The following is an 18,140-nucleotide window of genomic DNA, read 5'->3' on the forward strand; positions in this document are numbered from 1 at the left end:
CAGCAGAGGACACCAGAGCAGTGCATTATAGTCTGGCTGGTAAAAGTGGATGCATATTTTCTAATAAAGATGAAAAAACTCTTATTGAAAAGCAGTGTGCATTAAACTTTATGTACAGTACATGTACAATGCACTCCAAAATGAACAGAATCAGAGAGTTTGAAAAGACTGCATTCTTCAAACTGGCTCCTTGCCCACTTGAACTAGTGGGTGTGTCAATACTAACCAACCTTTGGTTAAATGAGATGCCATAAACTGGAGAACTGCTACTTGTCTTCTTCATGCTCTGCAAATGTTAAGCCCTTTCTTTCACCTTCCGTGATGTACTCTTAACTTGATTCTCAAACCTGCGGCCATGGCCAAGTCGATGAGTCTGCTGTGGGGGGCCGGCTCTCCTCCCTGCTGGCGCGTGATGATCACTCTGGAGGAGAAGAAGCTGCAGGGCTACAAACACAAGCTGCTGTCCTTTGAAAAGGGAGAGCACAAATCTCAGGAAGTCTTGGATATCAACCCAAGAGGACAGGTAGGTTTAGCACATGGCCAGAAGCTAAAATATTGGGAAAATAAGTTTCTCCAATCAGTTAGCCACATTGGCAAGTAACCAGGCAATCATTTGAAGGTCCTATTCTATTCTATTCTATTCTATTCTATTCTATTCTATTCTATTCTAATCTAATAATCGAGTTAGCTGGTAAAACAGTGAGAAAGACTTGTGAATTTTGGGATGTTTGTTATTCCCATACTTCAAACTTTAGTTGCTCAAAAGTCTTATTTGTTTTATGAACATTAAGTCAAATACAAGACTATGCATGAAGTAATGTGTTTGCACTATGTAAGAGTGAAACCATATGTAACATTATGTCATTGCACTGGTTTGTTGACTTTGCTCCACATGATAAAATGCACCTGTTGCAGAAATTGCAGCATGCAATGATTAACCTAAAAAAAAAAAAATAATAATCTTGTTATTCTAACATCATCTCATTTTATTCTCCCAGCTCCCTGCCTTCAGACATGGAGACAGAATACTGAATGAGTCCAGTGCAGCGTGTTTATACCTAGAGGTAAAATATCTTATAAAACTCACTGTTATATTTAAGTAGTCTGTCTGTGCAACATAAACAAGTGACAGTGTTCAAAAGCAACCGCAGAAAACGAGGAAAACTCAAGGAATATAAGGAATGATGTTAGGACTATCACACATTGGTCTGATCATCTTGTTTTCTATTTGTTTGCCTTGACAGAATCAGTTTCAGTCCCAGGGGACCAGGTTGATCCCTGACGGCCCTGCAGAACAGGCACTGATATACCAACGCATGTTTGAGGGTCTCACACTCAATGATAAACTCAGTAAGATGTGTGCACACTCACATGAAAGACACAGATGAAGACACAAAAAGACACAAACACACACTGCAATAAATAACCATCTTAACAAGTAATTTACTGAGTTTTAAAGTGTTATTCTTCTTTAAACTAGCGAAAACATCTGGGCATGAGATAATTTCACAGTGAAAATCAACTTGTTTCAAGGATTTTCTTGAATCGAGTGTCACTATGTTGATAATATTCTGCCTTGTTTCAAGATATTGCATGATATTGGCTCTGATTTCTGGAAATTCCTGAAACAAGTGAAACTTTACTGGAAACAAGATTAATTATTTTTCACCAAAATGGCTGAGTTGATCGTTTTTTTATGAACGCCAAGATTTTGAGAGTGAATATGAAACCAAATGAGTTGTTGAAGATGGTCAGTTTCTGCAGTGCACACACACACACACACACACATACACACGCACACACACACACACACACACACACACACACACACACACTATATTGATCCTGATGCTCTTTCTTAGATTCAGTCGTCTACTATGAATGGTTTGTCCCTGAGGGAGAGAGACATGACTCGGCTGTGAAGAGAAACAGAGAAGCACTGGCCACTGAACTCAAACTCTGGGAGGGATACCTGGAGAAGGTAGTGTACACACACACACACACACACACACACACACACACACGCGCACACTGCTAACAAACCTGTTTTTTCTCTTTTCTGTGTCAAGGTGGGCGCAGGCTCATACCTGGCAGGAGCCTTCTCATTGGCTGATGTGATTGTCTTTCCAAGCGTTGCCTATGCCTTTCGCTTTGGGTATGTGGAGTTATTCCATGCACATGAAACCTCCCACTGTGTATGACTGACATGATGACTGTATGTCTACCTGTCTTCTCTTCAGGCTGTCTGTTGGCTGTTACCCCAAACTGGCCAAATACTACAGCCTGCTGAAGGACAGAGCCAGCATTAAAGCCAGCTGGCCCCCACACTGGGTGGACAACCCACAGGTTGTCCACCCAGATTACGACTGCCTGAAGGATCTGTGACACACAATCAAACACCATATACACACATTATTGTTTTTGTTGTCCTTTTTACCATCCATCGTTTGACAATAAAAATTAACATGTAAAATAAAAAAAATGTCTAATTTATTTGAAAGATCTTTCTACTATCTCTAAAAGAGGGATTTCTATTATCTCAGGTCGGTCTAGTGTAATATATTTGTTACAAAAGGTAGGGGTGTAGGTGAAGCTGATACAGACATGATTTGACAGATTTGAATTCAATTTGATATATGTATAGCTCGAATATTGGAATGTAAAGTGATACAAGTAGATAACAAAGGACATTACACTCCTGTAGAGTAGGTGGCAATATGCACTTTTATTATGGCTTGAGACCCTCATTAAGCTCAGGGAAGAATAAGAACCAATCCCCTTAAGGACAAATCTTGTGCGCACGGTTGTTTGTCTTCTCAAGTCAATCTACTGACTGACAGGCTGCCCAGGGGCACGTTCAATCTAAATACGGTGTGCACCGTTTTGCTACGGTTTCCGGGTTGAACGTCATGTTTCCTCGAAACGGTGTGCAACGGGCTTTGAGGTACGTTGTCTCTCATTTGGTGGGTGTGTCAGAGGTGTTACCCAATCAGTAGCGACGTGTATATAAACCCTGTCGCATTAAAAAGGCAGTGCGCTCAATGGATCCGACAAAAGTCCTTTACTAATGCGTCCGCTGCAGCTTGGTGTCTGCAACAACTGAACTAATTAGAAGACATGTTTGTATCTTTTGCTATTGTTTGTACCATTGTGGAGTGACACTTTCATAAATTTTACTTACTCCACTCTACTCCTCTAAATATATAATGGTAAATATTACAATAGCATATCACAACATCAGTGATCAGCAATAATGATAGGCCTAATGCTCATAATAAAATAATTAGCTCATAGATCGTAACACAGTCTCGAAGGTAAGAAGTGGATTATCCTTCACCTGAAATGTTTGCCTTGTCATCCTGAAATGCAAATTAGGCAAATGTTGGATCACTATAATTAGGAACCAAAGTTTGCACAAACCCCTTCACTCCATTGGGATGTTCTCTGCTATTCTGGACGGCAAGGGCAGTGACTGTAACATTGAGCGTGTTTTGTAGTATTAAACACATATTTAAAGAACGCAAAGAATGGCCTCCTCAGCTGCCGTAGTTGCAACGCTTGCGTAACATAACGGCCGAAATACATGGGACACGGACGCGGCGTGACACGTCTGCCGCAGAATGCCCGCAACAGAGCGCGTCCGTTATAATCAACTGAAGCTGCTACACGGACCACGGAAGCCCGCACGGCTCATCTCTATTTTTGCGCGTCTGATCTATTTTTCCCCCTCTACGCGTGGCTACACGGCCCTCAAACAGGTAAAAACTCCATAGAACTGTGTAAAAAACAAGTACAATCTGTTTAAAAATGATTAAAATAAATACCTCATTGTACCAGAGGCAATGTGACGCAGCAGAGCAACCTTGTGGGTGTTTTTACATTGCACATTAAAATAAATCAATCAAATCAATGTGTATCCATGATCCTGTAGTTAAAACGATCTAGTTAATTAATTCAGTACCAGTTAATATCGCCTACACTTCCAAACTCTGCATAACCAACTGCATTATCACTTGGCAAAACTCAAAAAACAGTGAATCCGATCATCTATGTGGCACACAAAAAACCTCGCTCCGCCCCGCCTACGTGACGCGTCGTGTCTGTGTCCCATGTATTTCGGCCGTAACAGGGTGTTCAACGCACTACCGTTTCCGTTTAAATAAACGTTTTGCTACGCTTTGTCGGGGCTGAACACAGGGCAGGTTTCAGGCTGCTGAATCCAAAACCATGGCCGAGGACATGACTCTCCTGTGGGACTCCGGCTCTCCTCCCTGCTGGAGGGTCATGATCGCTCTGGAGGAGAAGAACCTGCAGGGATACAGCCAAAAAATGATTCTTTCACTTTCAACTAAAACCAGATTTAGTCAGATGTCTTTTCAACTTTCACTTTCAACTAGTTGAAAAGTGAAAGTTGAAAAGACGTCCATTTCATGTCATTGTTTCAACGTCTTGCAAACTACTTAATTTGAACACAATTTAGGAGTATAGGGGATCGGGGCTAGGCAATATGTTGTGGACATAATTTGACCGCTCATTCAAAACAAGTGCACTGGCCCTGAACACACTCCCATAAAGTGGAACGGGAGTGTGTGTCATTAATACCGATAATATTAATAGCTAACCATCATGGTCTGTTAATAAAATGAGCCAATTGTGTGTTCAGCTAGCTTCCCTCTAGACAGAACCTGTCATGCTCATCTTATCTGTTGACTGTTTGATCCCTCAGATTCCCACTTTCAAACATGGAGACAACGTAGTGAATGAATCCTATGCTGTATGCTTTTACCTGGAGGTGAGAGATGCACTGTCTTGTTATTTATAAATGCATCAACTCAAAAAATACCAATATGCCAGACACTGTAAATTCATTATTATGAAGTGTCTTCATATGTTCCATTATGTTCTTAAGATACAGCGCCAACCTATGATTCATTTTAACATCTGTGTGTGTGTGTGTGTGTGTGTGTGTGTGTGTTTTCTCTCTGATGGTAGAGTCAGTTTCAGTCCCAGGGAAACAAGCTGATCCCTGACAGCCCAGCAGAACAAGCACTGATGTACCAGCGCATGTTTGAGGGTCTCACATTCTATGACAAACTCAGTAAGACACACACACACACACACACACACACACACACACACACACACACACAGAGAGAGAGAGAGTGAGAGTAACTAGGGTTTATGGGAATTGTGGTCTTAATTTTGAAAAAAAAACAACAACAAAAAAAACAAAAACACAAGCACTAACATAGCACTGGAGTGAGATAGAGTACCAGTACCAGTTCATCTCCACCATGGTCTCGTTTGTTTCCAGTAATTATACCAAGGTATCACAATTAATTTGACAATGATATATTAATGTTACACATAAGGCTTTATGAAAATAAGATCATACACACCCAATGAAGCGCCTTCCTGAATCTACTGATGGTGTGTAAATCTCCATCTCTTTAGATGCGGTTATCTACTATGAATGGTTTGTCCCTGAGGGAGAGAGACATGACTCGGCTTTGAAGAGAAACAGAGAAGCACTGGCCACTGAACTCAAACTCTGGGAGGGATACCTGGAGAAGGTAGTGTATATACATGCAAACACACACACACAAACATTCACTGACTGTTCATACATATATTTTACCTCTCTTTCAAGTTGGGGGCGGGCTCTTACCTGGCAGGAACAGCCTTCTCACTGGCGGATGCGACCGTCTTTCCGACTGTTGCTACTCTTTTCAGATTTGGGTAAGTGGGATGCGATTACTAGTCTATTTCCTTTCAGTATCACAGCCATAAAATAAGTGTGAGATGTGTCCTTACCTCTCCATTCTGTAGGTTGTCTGCAGAGCGTAAAACTGGCAGAGTATCATGCTGTGGTGAAGGAAAGGCCCAGTGTCAAAGCCAGCTGGCCTCCAGACTGGCTGGAGGACCCCCAGGGCCAAGACACACTCAGAGACAACTGAGATTATCTCACACACACACACACACACACACACACATCTGCCAGTATTGAAAGTAATCTTCATTTTTAGTTTTAGTTTATGTTCAGTATATCTGATATAGCTGTTTCATTCGTCCAGTGTTAAAAAGTAAATGCCTGAGTGTAAACTGTTGAGACGCACGTACAGTATGTTCTGACACAGATATGTAGGAGGCAGCATTCTGTTTCTTTCAGTCAGTTTCAAAGTTTTTCATGCCTAGGTTCAATGGAGAGGTCTACATTCCTCTTTCTCCAAGCTGTCTTTTGAATGCTACAGTTTAACATTACAGTACCAAAGTAGTAAGAGGTAGACAGCGTGCTATTGGTTCAGTATTGTGATGCGTTATGTCACACAGTTTTATTAAATGCACATTTTCATGACAGAAATTCATCTCCGTTGTTTGATTTCACACACAGTTGACTTCAGCGCAGTGTTGATATTAAGATCTGATATGGGAAGCTATTACAATGCAAAACGTCTACAGCTGAATGAGCTACTAACAGCGTGAGACCCATGTGATAACTATAACATGGGTGCTTTCTTGACTTCAAATTTTCCACTTAATGCTACCATAATTTTTCCATGAAAAACAGCTCATATAGCCTGTACAGTAATTATCAACGGTGGAATCACATCTCCCCAAATCATGACAGGCAGTGTCTGTCATGATGACAACAGGTTTTTTTTTTTGGATGGCTGTGCCAGAACTGGCTTTCTTTGTACAAAGGTAAATGTGGGATGTGCTGAGTCACCATGTCCCTTACAATAAAGAAGTACATTTTTAGAAGTATACTATTAAGTAACAGCAAAACTATAGTTTGCTATAGGAATATTATAGTGATGTCATAGGAAATAATATAGGAAATAAAAAAAAGCCCATAATGATCACTGAGTAGGCCCACCAAGCACACTTACAGTCACAATAGGAATAGTCTTACAGTCATTTTTCTGAAGAGATGTTTGTATTTATTTATTTAGTTAGTTAGTTACAATAAACTAATTATGTTATGTATTACTGTTTCAGTGTATAGGGTGTTATTACAGTACTTGACAGAGACAGATTCATGTTTGACAATTGCTCATACTTCAAGGCGGGCATGTCAAGGGAGGTCAAAGAGTACCCAGGCAAAGCAAGAGGTTTCACTCCTGCTTACTTCCTGCTTTGCTTAAATCCCGTTACGCAGGCAAGACTGCTTCTTCAGCTGGGAGAATCAAAGAGAGTCATCACATTCAGTGGAGTAGGCCTACCTTTTATTTCTGAAAGAGCGTATTTGATTTAGCCAAACAATGGATTGTTTATAGTCAGTAAGCTGATAGTGACATCTAGACAGTGACATCTAGACATGTCTGTCTTTAAATTAGTGAATAAAAATGTTTAGCAGGTGCTCCTGTTCACATGTTCTTTGTATGATCGTGTCTAATGTCAGTAATGAATATTCCTTAAGAGTTTTGCAGTAATTAGCTGCTATTTGCATTATTCTGCTAGCTGACTCTAGAGGCTTTGCAGTTGTTTCAGAAATAGCTACATAGAAAATAGAAACATATAGGCCTACATCATACAGAGACAAGTCATGGATGTGTGGAGGTATACAGTTAAAAGTGAGTGGTCAAGTGAAGTAGCCTACATTTGTTTCCAAACTGCCCTTAGCCCATCTCTTTTTCAAATCAGTCTGAATTCAGAGAAGATTCAGCTCAGTTCACCTGAACAGCTGTATATGTTTTCTTTGTTAACTTGCTAACTAGACAGCAAGCTAACTCAGTAAAGCAACCAATGTTAATGTTAAAGTGCAACTACTAGTAGACTAATAGCTTGTATAACATTATAAATCAAATGTTTTAACAAGAGAGTGTTGGTTAACCACATGCTGTAGTTAGCTAGTTAACAAACAAGATGACATTATCTAAACACAAAATTGATGTGATGAAATCTCAAAATACAGCACAGAATTTTAGCATGTCTATCATACTTTCGAGATGGTCAAGTCGCAGGTTTATGATTGCAATCAGCTGTTCTCAGCTGTTGCCATAAAAACTCGAGGAACTCCAATATGGCCGCCAGAGGGCGCATTAACAGACAAGAGTTTCCAAAGGCTGGAATAGGATGTGAACTATCTTGCACTACCTTTAGCTAAAGATCTTTGGCGACATTACAATAGTGGGTTGGGATTACATTCAGCCAATCCAGATGCGAACAACAGCAAGGCGTTATAAAACCAGCGAACTACCTATTTACCACATAACCTCATTTCACTCTCGTGTCACGGCTTTGACCGTAAAGTGTTGCAGCTCAATCCAAAACCATGGCCGAGAAGATGACTCTCCTGTGGGCTCCGGCTCTCCTCCCTGCTGGAGGGTCATGATCGTGCTGGAAGAGAAGAACCTGCAGGATACAACCAAAAACTGCTGTCCTTTGAGAAAATGGAGCACAAGTCGCAGGAAGTTTTGGACATGAATCCCAGGGGTCAAGTAAGTTCTAGGTTTATGGTGCATAGCAGATCATCCACACTCTCACATAATGTCAGCATGCATTTTTTTCCCTGATATGCATTGATGTATATATACCCTCACCTCAATTATAATAATATAAAAACAATATAATATAATAACAATGTCTCAGCTGTTTTCTATATTGCATTCTTTCCTCCTCCAAGCTTCCAGCCTTCAAACACGGGAACAACATATTGAATGAGTCCTTCGCAGCATGCATGTACCTGGAGGTAAGATATTTGAGCTGTGTGTGTGTGTGTGTGTGTGTGTGTGTGTGTGTGTGTGTGTGTGTGTGTGTGTGTGTGTGTGTGTGTGTGTGTGGAGTGGTGGGTTGAACTTGACTCTGGTCCACAATGTGCAAAATATTAGGGAAATCTTCCTGATATTAAGCTGCAGCCCCTTTTACACAATCCACATCTCAATTGTTTCAAAGCTTCAAAATCCTTCTGCTTCTCTTTATCTCCATCTCCTCCTTTGTGATTGGTATAGATTTAATAAGGGGAATCAATAAGTGATAATTGCTTTTACCTGGATTCATCTGATCAGTGTACTTAATGGAAAGAATAAGTATCCCTAACATTTTGTACATTCGGTGTGCACCTGCCCATGAGCTAATATTGAGGAGCACTCCCTTTACTATGTGTGTTCGACAATGCCGTGTAAACAATTAGAAACCCAACACCACGGCAGCAAGAAACCGGAGCTCCAGGTAGTTCAGCATAACAGCTGTACATTTCTTGTCTCCAATATCAGAGTCAGTTTAAGTCCCAGGGGAACAAGCTGATCCCCGACAGCCCAGCAGAACAAGCACTGATGTACCAGCGCATGTTTGAGGATCTCACCTTCACCCAGAAGATGGGTAAGTTATTCCTAACACCTAGTTGTATGAAGGTGTTAGGTATGTGTGTATTTGTCAAACCCCACACCATAATAAGTAACAAAGGTCTAACAAGGCCACCAAACCCCTTTTCTCAGTTAGAACTTTATGATAGAGCAGTGTGTGGGCAGGTTGAGCTACTGTCTTTGGCCCATTTTCAGATCTAACTTAAGGACTTTGGACTGCGTTGCTCTTGGTAATACCTAACACCTAATGGGCAAATTTAACCCTTTGAGACCTCAGTGTGAACTCAGCTTCAGCTCTTCTCTCAAGAGCCCAGTTAGGCTTAGCTGTTCAAAACACGCTCCTGCCAGTAATGAGCTGTGTTTTCACATAATTAACCCATAGCACTATGCATTGAGACCTTCCAAACAGCTAGTCATGTTGTTCTTGTGTGAGTTCCCCGAAAGAATCACATGCTCTGACCAGCTTAGGGTGCCTGATTCTACTGGGGAGGGGTGAAAACAGTAGAGAGAACTATTCTAGAGCTGCATTCCCAATCAGCTGCAACATTTCTTGTGTGTAAATCAACTCTTGAGCTGTGCATAATAAGAAATACTGTTCCGAGAGTGCACACAATGTTATCAAAGTTATCAAAGTATGCTCTTCAAAACATCATTTGGACCGATTTCCTGTCTTCCTGTTGAAATCGTTGTTATGTATTAATGTCTAGACTGGCCTCTGCCTTGGCTGTTATGAAATCAAGCACAGTTTTTGTGCGTTGTGGTATGAAGAGCTGTAGAAGTCTAAGCAGTTGGCATTCCACAGAGTAGAGATGGACTTCCATGATATTGCCCATGCCTCTCCCTTTCCCATGAGAGCCACTGTAGCGACTGAGTGCCTGTCGACTATTTCCAGCGGATGTTATCTACTACAACTGGAAGGTGCCAGAGGGAGAGAGACATGACTCTGCTCTGAAGAGGAACAGAGAGGCTTTAACCACTGAAGTCAAGCTCTGGGAGGGGTACCTGCAGAAGGTAAACGCACCGACAACATGTACACTCCTACCATCCCAACTAACATCTGTGTTTGAAAATCAAATCCGAGGTTTGATTTTCCGACATCCTGAATGTCGGACCATCCCACCAGCGCTTGAACGCGCCATAACTCCTTTTCCTGTCTTCCAGCTGGGAGCGGGTTCTTGCCTGGCAGGGAAGACCTTCTCAATGGCTGATGTGGCTGTTTATCCAAATGTCGCCTATCTCTTCCGCTTTGGGTAGGTAGACACTTTAAGGGCAAAATGAACTGGCGGGAACTGTGCATAGATGAATGGATGAATGAATATAAGGCAAAAGAAAGGGTGACTAAAGATGGACTTTAGCTGACCGCCTGACAAGAGGATGAATGGATGGATGGACGTATTAGATGTGTGATACCTTTTTCTTTCCATTCTGTAGGTTGTCTGCAGAGCGTTACCCTAAACTGGCAGAGTATTATGCTCTGTTGAAGGACCGCCCCAGCATCAAAGCCAGCTGGCCTCCACACTGGCTGGAGAACCCCCAGGGCCAAGACACACTCAAAGACATCTGAGATTCAAGTTCATCTGAGCATGCAAATTGACAATCCCTTTAAAGCTGATATAACCATTCCTTGCATTGCACTATTGTAACTGGTCACATTTTTTTTTTTTAAATGCACTTCTTCTGACATTGTGGCTGTTTTAAAACCTGAACGTCCATTTTGTTTGTGTGATTTGTCAGATATAGATGGTTCACTTTGCAATGTAAATGAAAGCAATAAAAAAAAAAGATTGTTAATTTTGCCTGCTTTCTTACTGTGAAGCTCAGCATACACAGAGCCTGCATCATGATCGACTTTACATAACATTCCTTTGCATTTAGTCCCACTTTTGCCAGGAATGTATGTCTGTATAAGGGAAATGATGATTTGAATATCTCTACTGGTTTCTTTTTAGGCATCTAGATAATGTAGGCAATGATAGAGTACAAGCACCAAAATCAGGATCCTGACACCAAAATGTGAACTTCAAATGCAACTCTTCTACCTTCAGTCCTGCACCTGTATGGTTTTGACAGCAGAGGTCGCTAGATTTGAATAAACCACTGCTGCTGTCCTCCTGTTGGTGTTCTTCCCCATCTTCCTACCATCTACTCTTTTGGGCCTACAGTTCTGCTAGTCCCACTTTGGCCATCAGGCGGTGATACACACTGTGCTGGAGTGGAGAGACTAGAGACAACACATGAACTCGGATCCCTAGACTTTTTCATGTCAAAGAACCCCAACAGGAGCAGGAGCGTGAAACCTCTGATCAGAATAGTAGCTGTTATACATTCTCTCATTGTGTTGACTTACACGGAATTAAATAAGAGTGAAATTGACCTAATCCCGTGGCGGTGGCACTGTTTGTTTTATGAGGCATACCTCGAATTTTACAGATCCACTCCAGGGGTTTTTATAAGCTTTTTATTTTTCAGCCCAGCGTCCAACTGTGCCATTTAGTCGCTCACCCTGGAATCAAAGCGAATGGAACCATTATCACTGTTGGGGAGCCACCAGATTCAGGCCTGCAAGCCATTTTTCATCCCCGACTCACAGTTTGACATGCGCTGATGTAGTTTATAGCATGATGTTACATGGTGTTTGCACAGCAGGGCTGCATAGTTTCCCAAGCCAACGCTCACGACTGAATGAGTCAAAAATCAATACTGCAAATAGTTCAAAAGTACAAATTTGGGGACCACAAAATACTCCTTTAGCCCACTTTGCAGATGCTGAACCATCACTCTGACTGCAGTTGTGCTTGAAGAAACTTGGCTGGTTTCAATAGAATACCAGCGAGACTCCGAAGATGGGAGCTCATTTCATTTTAGTGGGTCTGCTCTGCCTCTGTGGGCTCTCCGTTAGTCATGGTAATGTTGTTTTACATATGCGGCTACCTTTATGTGTAGCCACATGTGCCCACAAGTCCAGGTGTCTATTTCTTATTATGTGCCTCCATGTAACTATGTATGTATGTTTGTGTGCGTGTGTTTCTCTTTCCATTTCTCCAGAGTGTGTGCGAGAGCATCTGGAGAATGTGGACTTCCCGGGAACGGACCTGACATCTGTCTACTCTCCTGATGCGGAGCATTGCCAACTGCTGTGCACCCAGCACCCGTCCTGCCTCTTCTTCACCTTCGTACGACCTGACTGGACCGTAGATAACAGGTAAATTACAGGCAATTAGTCACTAAAATAAATAAGCCTATATATTGTGAGTCATTACACACTGCTTATTTTAGAAATGCATCTGATTCTGCACCTATACATTCTCAAACAAAGCTGTGGTTGGTGGAATTTTTGTACATTTGGCCTGATTTAAGTAGAAATTGTATTATTATTATTGTAATTAAAAAAAAAAATCAATTAAAATATTGTAGTTTTAACCACAGCGATTAGATTTAACAGCATTGTTATGCACAGCCATTAGGCACCACTAGGCCTGTATATAGTGAGCCATAACAGCCATTACGCACTGCTTGGCATACATATAGCCATAATAGCCCATTGATTGATTAGTAGGCACTGACAATATGAAACCTATGTACTCACTATAAATCATGCTTGTAGAAAAGGTATTTTAACACTAGAAAGTTGAGAACAGTCAAGTGTCACAATACATCAGTATTTATAGTATCTTGACACTTTAGTAACCAGTAATAAATTATTGCATTAATAACTTTAGAATAATTAAATGATTTGTATAATAATGTATTGATAATTCTTATATTACTAACAACATATTAATCTGTCAATGAAGATACTATATCTTTATCCAAATGTATTTATTTGCTGGATTATTTTTCACAACATTGGTTATTGCAATCTTTTTGCTTTATTTATTTTATCATTGCCCACACTCACTATTTGTCTTTTCTATATTTAATTCTCTGCTGCTGTGACAACCCAATTTCTCCATGGGGTTCATTAGTTTTTCATCTAAAAGTTACACACAAAAAATACTGTGTATTCTCATTCTCACCAATTTGATATCCAGCCTCAGCCCAAGGTACAAGGGCATATGGTTTAAAGTAAAGTCATGTGAGAGACCGTGGAGATTAGATGTCCCTCTGATCCCCTTTGTGCCATTCGCCAAGATTTTCATGGGCCTGTACTTCACTTTGTAGTGTTATTAAATGCACATTTCAGATACAAGTAGTGGAAAGACTGTCTGTCACTCTCAAAGACACAGCACCTTTCAATGTAGCATATAGACTATAATATTTTCCATGAAAGCATTTTCCTAAAATCACTTTAGCCACTGGAGCTGCAGATTCACTTGAAACCAGTCTAAAAGTCAATAGGTCAGTGCTGTTTGCGAGGTCATAGATTTGTTTGCGCACATGCCCTCTCTGTAGTTATTGATCGTTGACCACAGATGCACCTACCTCTCTCCACCAGGCACTTCTACTGCTACCTCAAGTCAACTCCCTCTGGAGAGCCCAATCGTCAGACGTCACTCCTGGGCGTCACCTCTGGCTTCTCTCTCAAAGCCTGCAATCCAGACCCTAGTAGGAACACAACCACTCTGAACCAGTTCATTCCCAAAATCATTAGCTAATGGATGATTAGCGATCCCATCCCACTCTCCTTACAACAAGCTCATCTTGTGTATCTATCTGTCTGCCAGAGCCTTGCCTGTCTAAGGTGTACCAGAACATGGACTTCCCAGGAGCAGACTACCGCTTCCTGTTCACAGCAGACTACGAGGAGTGTCAGAGAGCCTGCACACATGACCCTAGCTGTCAGTTCTTCACTTTTGTCAATGAAGTCTTCACACCAGCGAAGATCAGGTAAAGTGGGACCGCACACCAACTGCAAATTGGATTTTTGTTTTTGCAAACATTTCCCAGAGGCAGAGCCGCTCAGATTCAGATCCTGAATGCTATCGTCATGAATGAATGAAAAAATTGTCATTGCCATTTCTCTATTTTTTATTTATATTAAGACCAGAGTTCCTTCTTTGCCATAGCTTGCTCTCCCATTCCCTATATTCTCTTCTCTATGTTTCTTGTAGATATAAGTGCCACCTGAAGTTCAGCTGGACAGTACCCAGGACTCATATTGTAGAAGCAACGGTTGGTGTGGTATCCGGATTCTCCCACAAATTACAAACACCTACACAGTTTGACACAGGTATGCAAGATGCTATAAACGTTTATAAAAACACATATTGCAGGCTGTTGTGCATGCTTTCTCACCATATATCTGTGTGCCTTTGTGTGTATGTGTGTGTGTGTGGGTGTGTGGGTGTGTGTACACAGCGTGTCAGGCCAAGTTATTTCCAAGTACTGACATCCCAGGAAGCGACTTGGAGATGCTGCTCGCTGGCTCTCCTGAACACTGTCTCAGCTTGTGCTCTGCTCATCCACGCTGTACCTACTTCTCTTATTTCGCCTCTCACAACAGGTAGTCGTGTGTGTTTGTGTGTGTGTGTGTGTGTGTGTGTGTGTGTGTGTGTTTGTGTGTAAAGCTGATGATACACAGGCAATGTTTTAGAGCAGAAATAACATACATCTTCTTTTCTACTGAAAATGTAATAATTGAATAATTTTATCAAGGTTATCCACTGAACTGAAATTCCATAACATGTATTATAGGCTTATGTATGGCTCTGGCCATACATAATCTAGATTAAATGTTATATAAAAAGAATCACAGCTGTTATGTCCTAGTTGTGTTTACTATTTAGTAGTAGTTGGACCATTTCAAAAATATTTTGGGCTGAGGACAGGTCACCTGACCAATTTTCTTGTCTCTGATTGGCTGATGTTGAAAACTGCCAGCAAAGCTTGCTCTCCGATCAAGCTTGGCTAGATTTCAGACAGTTTTCAGTGATTAAATATTTCCAGTGAGTCCAGCAAATCTTTCCCTAAACATTTGGCTGTGTATCATCACCTTACAAGTATCTGTGTGTGCACTTTGATTACAGTAGTTATACAGCTTTTGAGGGGGCATTGGAACTCACAATATTTTTCTGAAGATAATACTTTATATGACTTGTTTTTTAGTTTGCTCATGTGCCAAATAGGTGGAGTTTGACATATAGGACAATACAATGCGTGGCAGAAAGTTTAGAAAATTACAGGAAAGTACTGAGAAGTCGGTTTAGTGTGCCTTGACTGCTGACAAACTAGTGTTTGACCCAGGCCTGTTTTCTGCTTTGTGTTATCTCAATGACTACTCATAACACTAATAGCAGGTTTTGTTGTCATTATTTTTCCAGTAAGAGGTTCCACTGTTACCTGAAGAGCAATCCAAATGAAATGGTGACCAGGGCTCAGGATGGAGTCACCTCTGGGGTACCAGCACGCTTCTGTCAGCCAGATAACAGTATGTAAAAACACTACTGTCACTGACAGAGGGCCAGATCTGACATTACACTTTGACAAATTTTGGAAACACACAGGAACGCTGAGTGTTTGCAGGGAAAGGCTAACTCTGTGGGAACGTTTTCTGTCTTTCTTCATGCCTTACAAAGTTTTTTTCTCTTACCATTTTACACTATTCATAGTGAAAGTGGGGTTAGATCATTTTGTGTCCTGTCCTGTGTAATTTAGTGTCTTATCCTGTGTAATGTATGTCCTGTACCTTTAGGTGGCTTTTTTTTTTCTTGACATGCGCCATCTTTGTCTGCATTTAGCACAAGCAAACGTTTATGAAAAAAAGGAAAAAAGAAAATGCAAATTTGCCATCGCCTACAGCTTATTTTTCAAAGTTCCATGTAGATGATGAAACCCTCTCTCAGCGGGTATGAATGTCTGCCCTGCTACTATGTTGTATCGCATTATTCCCTCCTAGCCGTGACTCTCTGTGTCTCATTTCTGTTTCGTTTCATTCTTTCTTTCATTCGTTTCTGTGATTTGACCAGCAGAATAACTCTGACCCTGTCTGCACTAATAGGCTGGATGAAGGTCGCTCATGATGGAACAGATTTCCGAGGTGATGACATCCGCTACGTGCTGCTGGACGACCCAGAGACCTGCCAGCAGACCTGCACTGAAGAGCCCAACTGCCAGTTCTACGCCTACGTCAAAGACACCTTCATTAACTCTGACAATTGGTATGCTGCATGCACGCACACACACACACACACACACACACACAAATATTGTCAAATGGAGTTAAAGCTGCACTTTACACATTGGTCGTCCCAAATGACAGTAAGAGGTAACGGTTTCAAAAATGTGGACTTTAATACCCAGATATTATATAATGTGAGGTCAATAAACTGCACACAACATGCTCATGTTTACCAACCCGGCCGGTCTGTGATCACTTTATACCAAAGGATACAAAAGGGACGACAGGCAAGAGATCTAACACTGGTGAGTCCAGCTTTCTCTGGACTCGCTGCTCACTGCTGTTCAGGAGACAGTTTGTATTTCCCTTTGAAGTTTTGATTCATCACTTCCAGAATTTCCTTTGGGCAAATAGGACAGTCAGGGGGAACGGGACGCTCTTCTCCACTGCGGCCCCACTCTGTGATTTAGGCTGAAGCGACAGGTGTAATTTGACAATAAAAATCCAGCTTTAATATTCAGTTATTCGAAGACGCTGTGTTTGATTTTGTGTCCTAGGCGTCGCTGCTACCTCAAGCGTGTCATCACGATGCCCACCCCAGCCAGAGTTTCCACCTTGGCCAATGTCGTGTCTGGATTCTCCCTGAAGGGCTGCACACACACACTCACATAGATGCACGCGCAAGATATGCAGATGAAATGAAAAACCCCTGGTTTCGGGGCATAACACATGTGGGATCTAATAAAAAAAGATTCAGCGAGGGGAAATTTGCCTGGATGAGTTTATTTAGAGCAGAGAGACGTGTTCTCTCGCTTCCCCCCGTTTCATCCGTCTCTTTCTCTCATTTACTGCCCTCCTCCCTCCGTATTGATCCCCCGCCTTCCTCTCTTCCTCATTCTGCATGGGCTGCAGCGTCTGCCCCCTTCAACACACACACACACACACACACACTTCCCTCCTTCCTTCCCCTATTCTCTCCGTCCCTCCCTTCCCTCCTTCCCCTCCAACACCCCCCCCCCCCCCCTCCTCCTCCCCCCTCCCCCGTGGGAAACCCAGTGCAGTGTGATTGTGGTTGTCCTTCCTGGAAGCTGTGGTGGTGACTCTGGCTCCTCCACTCAGAGGCCAGAATAGTGCCAGCCAGCCTCTCTCTGTGTGTCTGTGTGTGTGTGTGTGTGTATCCGTGTGCGTGTGTGTGTGTGCGTGTGCGTGTGTGTGTGTGTGCGTGTGTGTGTGTGTGCGTGTGCGCTCCACAAACATTCCACCACCATACCGTCCGTCCGACCGCCGGCCGGCCTCGCACGAGAGCCACGCCGCCACCGCGGTTCAGCCCTGACGCCAGCCCCGAGGACTCGCATTACAGCTCACACACACACACACACACACACACGCACGCACGCACACACACACCACATAAACAAAACACTAAGCAAGGCACAGACACACACACGCAGGACAACAAAACACATAGACTGACTGAAGCGCACACTCGCTCAAATAAACAATATGCACATTGCGGAACACACACACTTTGGACCGCGGACCACAGACATTGCATCCTGAAGTAGATCAAAGCGTTCCCCCGGCAGTAAACACACACAAGGCTCTTCTCTGCTCTCTCATCCCCGCGGAGCCGTTTTTGGTGAGGCGCGGTGCAATTACGGCCCTCTTCTCGAGAAACAACTCGTTGCGACTGTCAGTCATCGTTAGTCGGGGGGGTGGGGGGGTGGGGGGCACTCTTGAACGTGCCGGACGACTCCATTGGGCCGTTCGCACCGTTC

At 42.4% G+C, this 18,140-nt stretch overlaps 3 protein-coding genes across 3 annotated transcripts; all 3 read left to right on the plus strand.

The window, feature by feature from the left end:
* The first annotated feature begins 346 nt into the window (after positions 1 to 346).
* Positions 347 to 2,385, plus strand: LOC139645670 (glutathione S-transferase A-like). Its single transcript, XM_071521455.1, has 6 exons — positions 347 to 523; positions 999 to 1,064; positions 1,245 to 1,350; positions 1,863 to 1,981; positions 2,070 to 2,155; positions 2,241 to 2,385. Exons 1-6 carry the CDS (start codon positions 356 to 358, stop codon positions 2,383 to 2,385), a joined length of 690 nt encoding a protein of 229 aa, XP_071377556.1. The 5' UTR covers positions 347 to 355.
* Positions 2,386 to 4,227: 1,842 nt separating this feature from the next.
* On the plus strand, positions 4,228 to 11,096 carry LOC139645688 (glutathione S-transferase A-like). Its single transcript, XM_071521474.1, has 7 exons — positions 4,228 to 4,314; positions 8,361 to 8,441; positions 8,627 to 8,692; positions 9,216 to 9,321; positions 10,198 to 10,316; positions 10,467 to 10,555; positions 10,737 to 11,096. Exons 1-7 carry the CDS (start codon positions 4,228 to 4,230, stop codon positions 10,867 to 10,869), a joined length of 681 nt encoding a protein of 226 aa, XP_071377575.1. The 3' UTR covers positions 10,870 to 11,096.
* A 1,052-nt stretch (positions 11,097 to 12,148) lies between these two features.
* On the plus strand, positions 12,149 to 17,034 carry LOC139645676 (coagulation factor XI-like). Its single transcript, XM_071521462.1, has 9 exons — positions 12,149 to 12,209; positions 12,351 to 12,507; positions 13,741 to 13,850; positions 13,970 to 14,132; positions 14,357 to 14,475; positions 14,595 to 14,748; positions 15,566 to 15,672; positions 16,243 to 16,402; positions 16,920 to 17,034. Exons 1-9 carry the CDS (start codon positions 12,149 to 12,151, stop codon positions 17,032 to 17,034), a joined length of 1,146 nt encoding a protein of 381 aa, XP_071377563.1.
* Positions 17,035 to 18,140: the final 1,106 nt, after the last annotated feature.

Source organism: Centroberyx affinis, unplaced genomic scaffold (genome assembly GCF_046629955.1).
Source record: "Centroberyx affinis isolate AG114_WGS23_722 - 3 ecotype Tasmania unplaced genomic scaffold, CSIRO-AGI_Caff_v1 ptg000890l_1, whole genome shotgun sequence".
In the NCBI taxonomy this organism is placed as follows: Eukaryota; Metazoa; Chordata; class Actinopteri; order Beryciformes; family Berycidae; genus Centroberyx; species Centroberyx affinis.

Bases quoted from the DNA above. Each gene is read 5' to 3' on its own strand.
- LOC139645670 (XM_071521455.1), top strand. From the start codon at position 356: ATGGCCAAGTCGATGAGTCTGCTGTGGGGGGCCGGCTCTCCTCCCTGC. The intron at 524-998 runs GTAGGTTTAGCA...TTATTCTCCCAG, and splicing joins ATATCAACCCAAGAGGACAG to CTCCCTGCCTTCAGACATGG. The intron at 2,156-2,240 runs GTATGTGGAGTT...TCTTCTCTTCAG, and splicing joins GCCTATGCCTTTCGCTTTGG to GCTGTCTGTTGGCTGTTACC.
- LOC139645688 (XM_071521474.1), top strand. From the start codon at position 4,228: ATGGCCGAGGACATGACTCTCCTGTGGGACTCCGGCTCTCCTCCCTGC. The intron at 9,322-10,197 runs GTAAGTTATTCC...GACTATTTCCAG, and splicing joins CACCTTCACCCAGAAGATGG to CGGATGTTATCTACTACAAC. The intron at 10,317-10,466 runs GTAAACGCACCG...CCTGTCTTCCAG, and splicing joins GGGAGGGGTACCTGCAGAAG to CTGGGAGCGGGTTCTTGCCT.
- LOC139645676 (XM_071521462.1), top strand. From the start codon at position 12,149: ATGGGAGCTCATTTCATTTTAGTGGGTCTGCTCTGCCTCTGTGGGCTC. The intron at 15,673-16,242 runs GTATGTAAAAAC...CTGCACTAATAG, and splicing joins CTTCTGTCAGCCAGATAACA to GCTGGATGAAGGTCGCTCAT. The intron at 16,403-16,919 runs GTATGCTGCATG...TTTGTGTCCTAG, and splicing joins TTCATTAACTCTGACAATTG to GCGTCGCTGCTACCTCAAGC.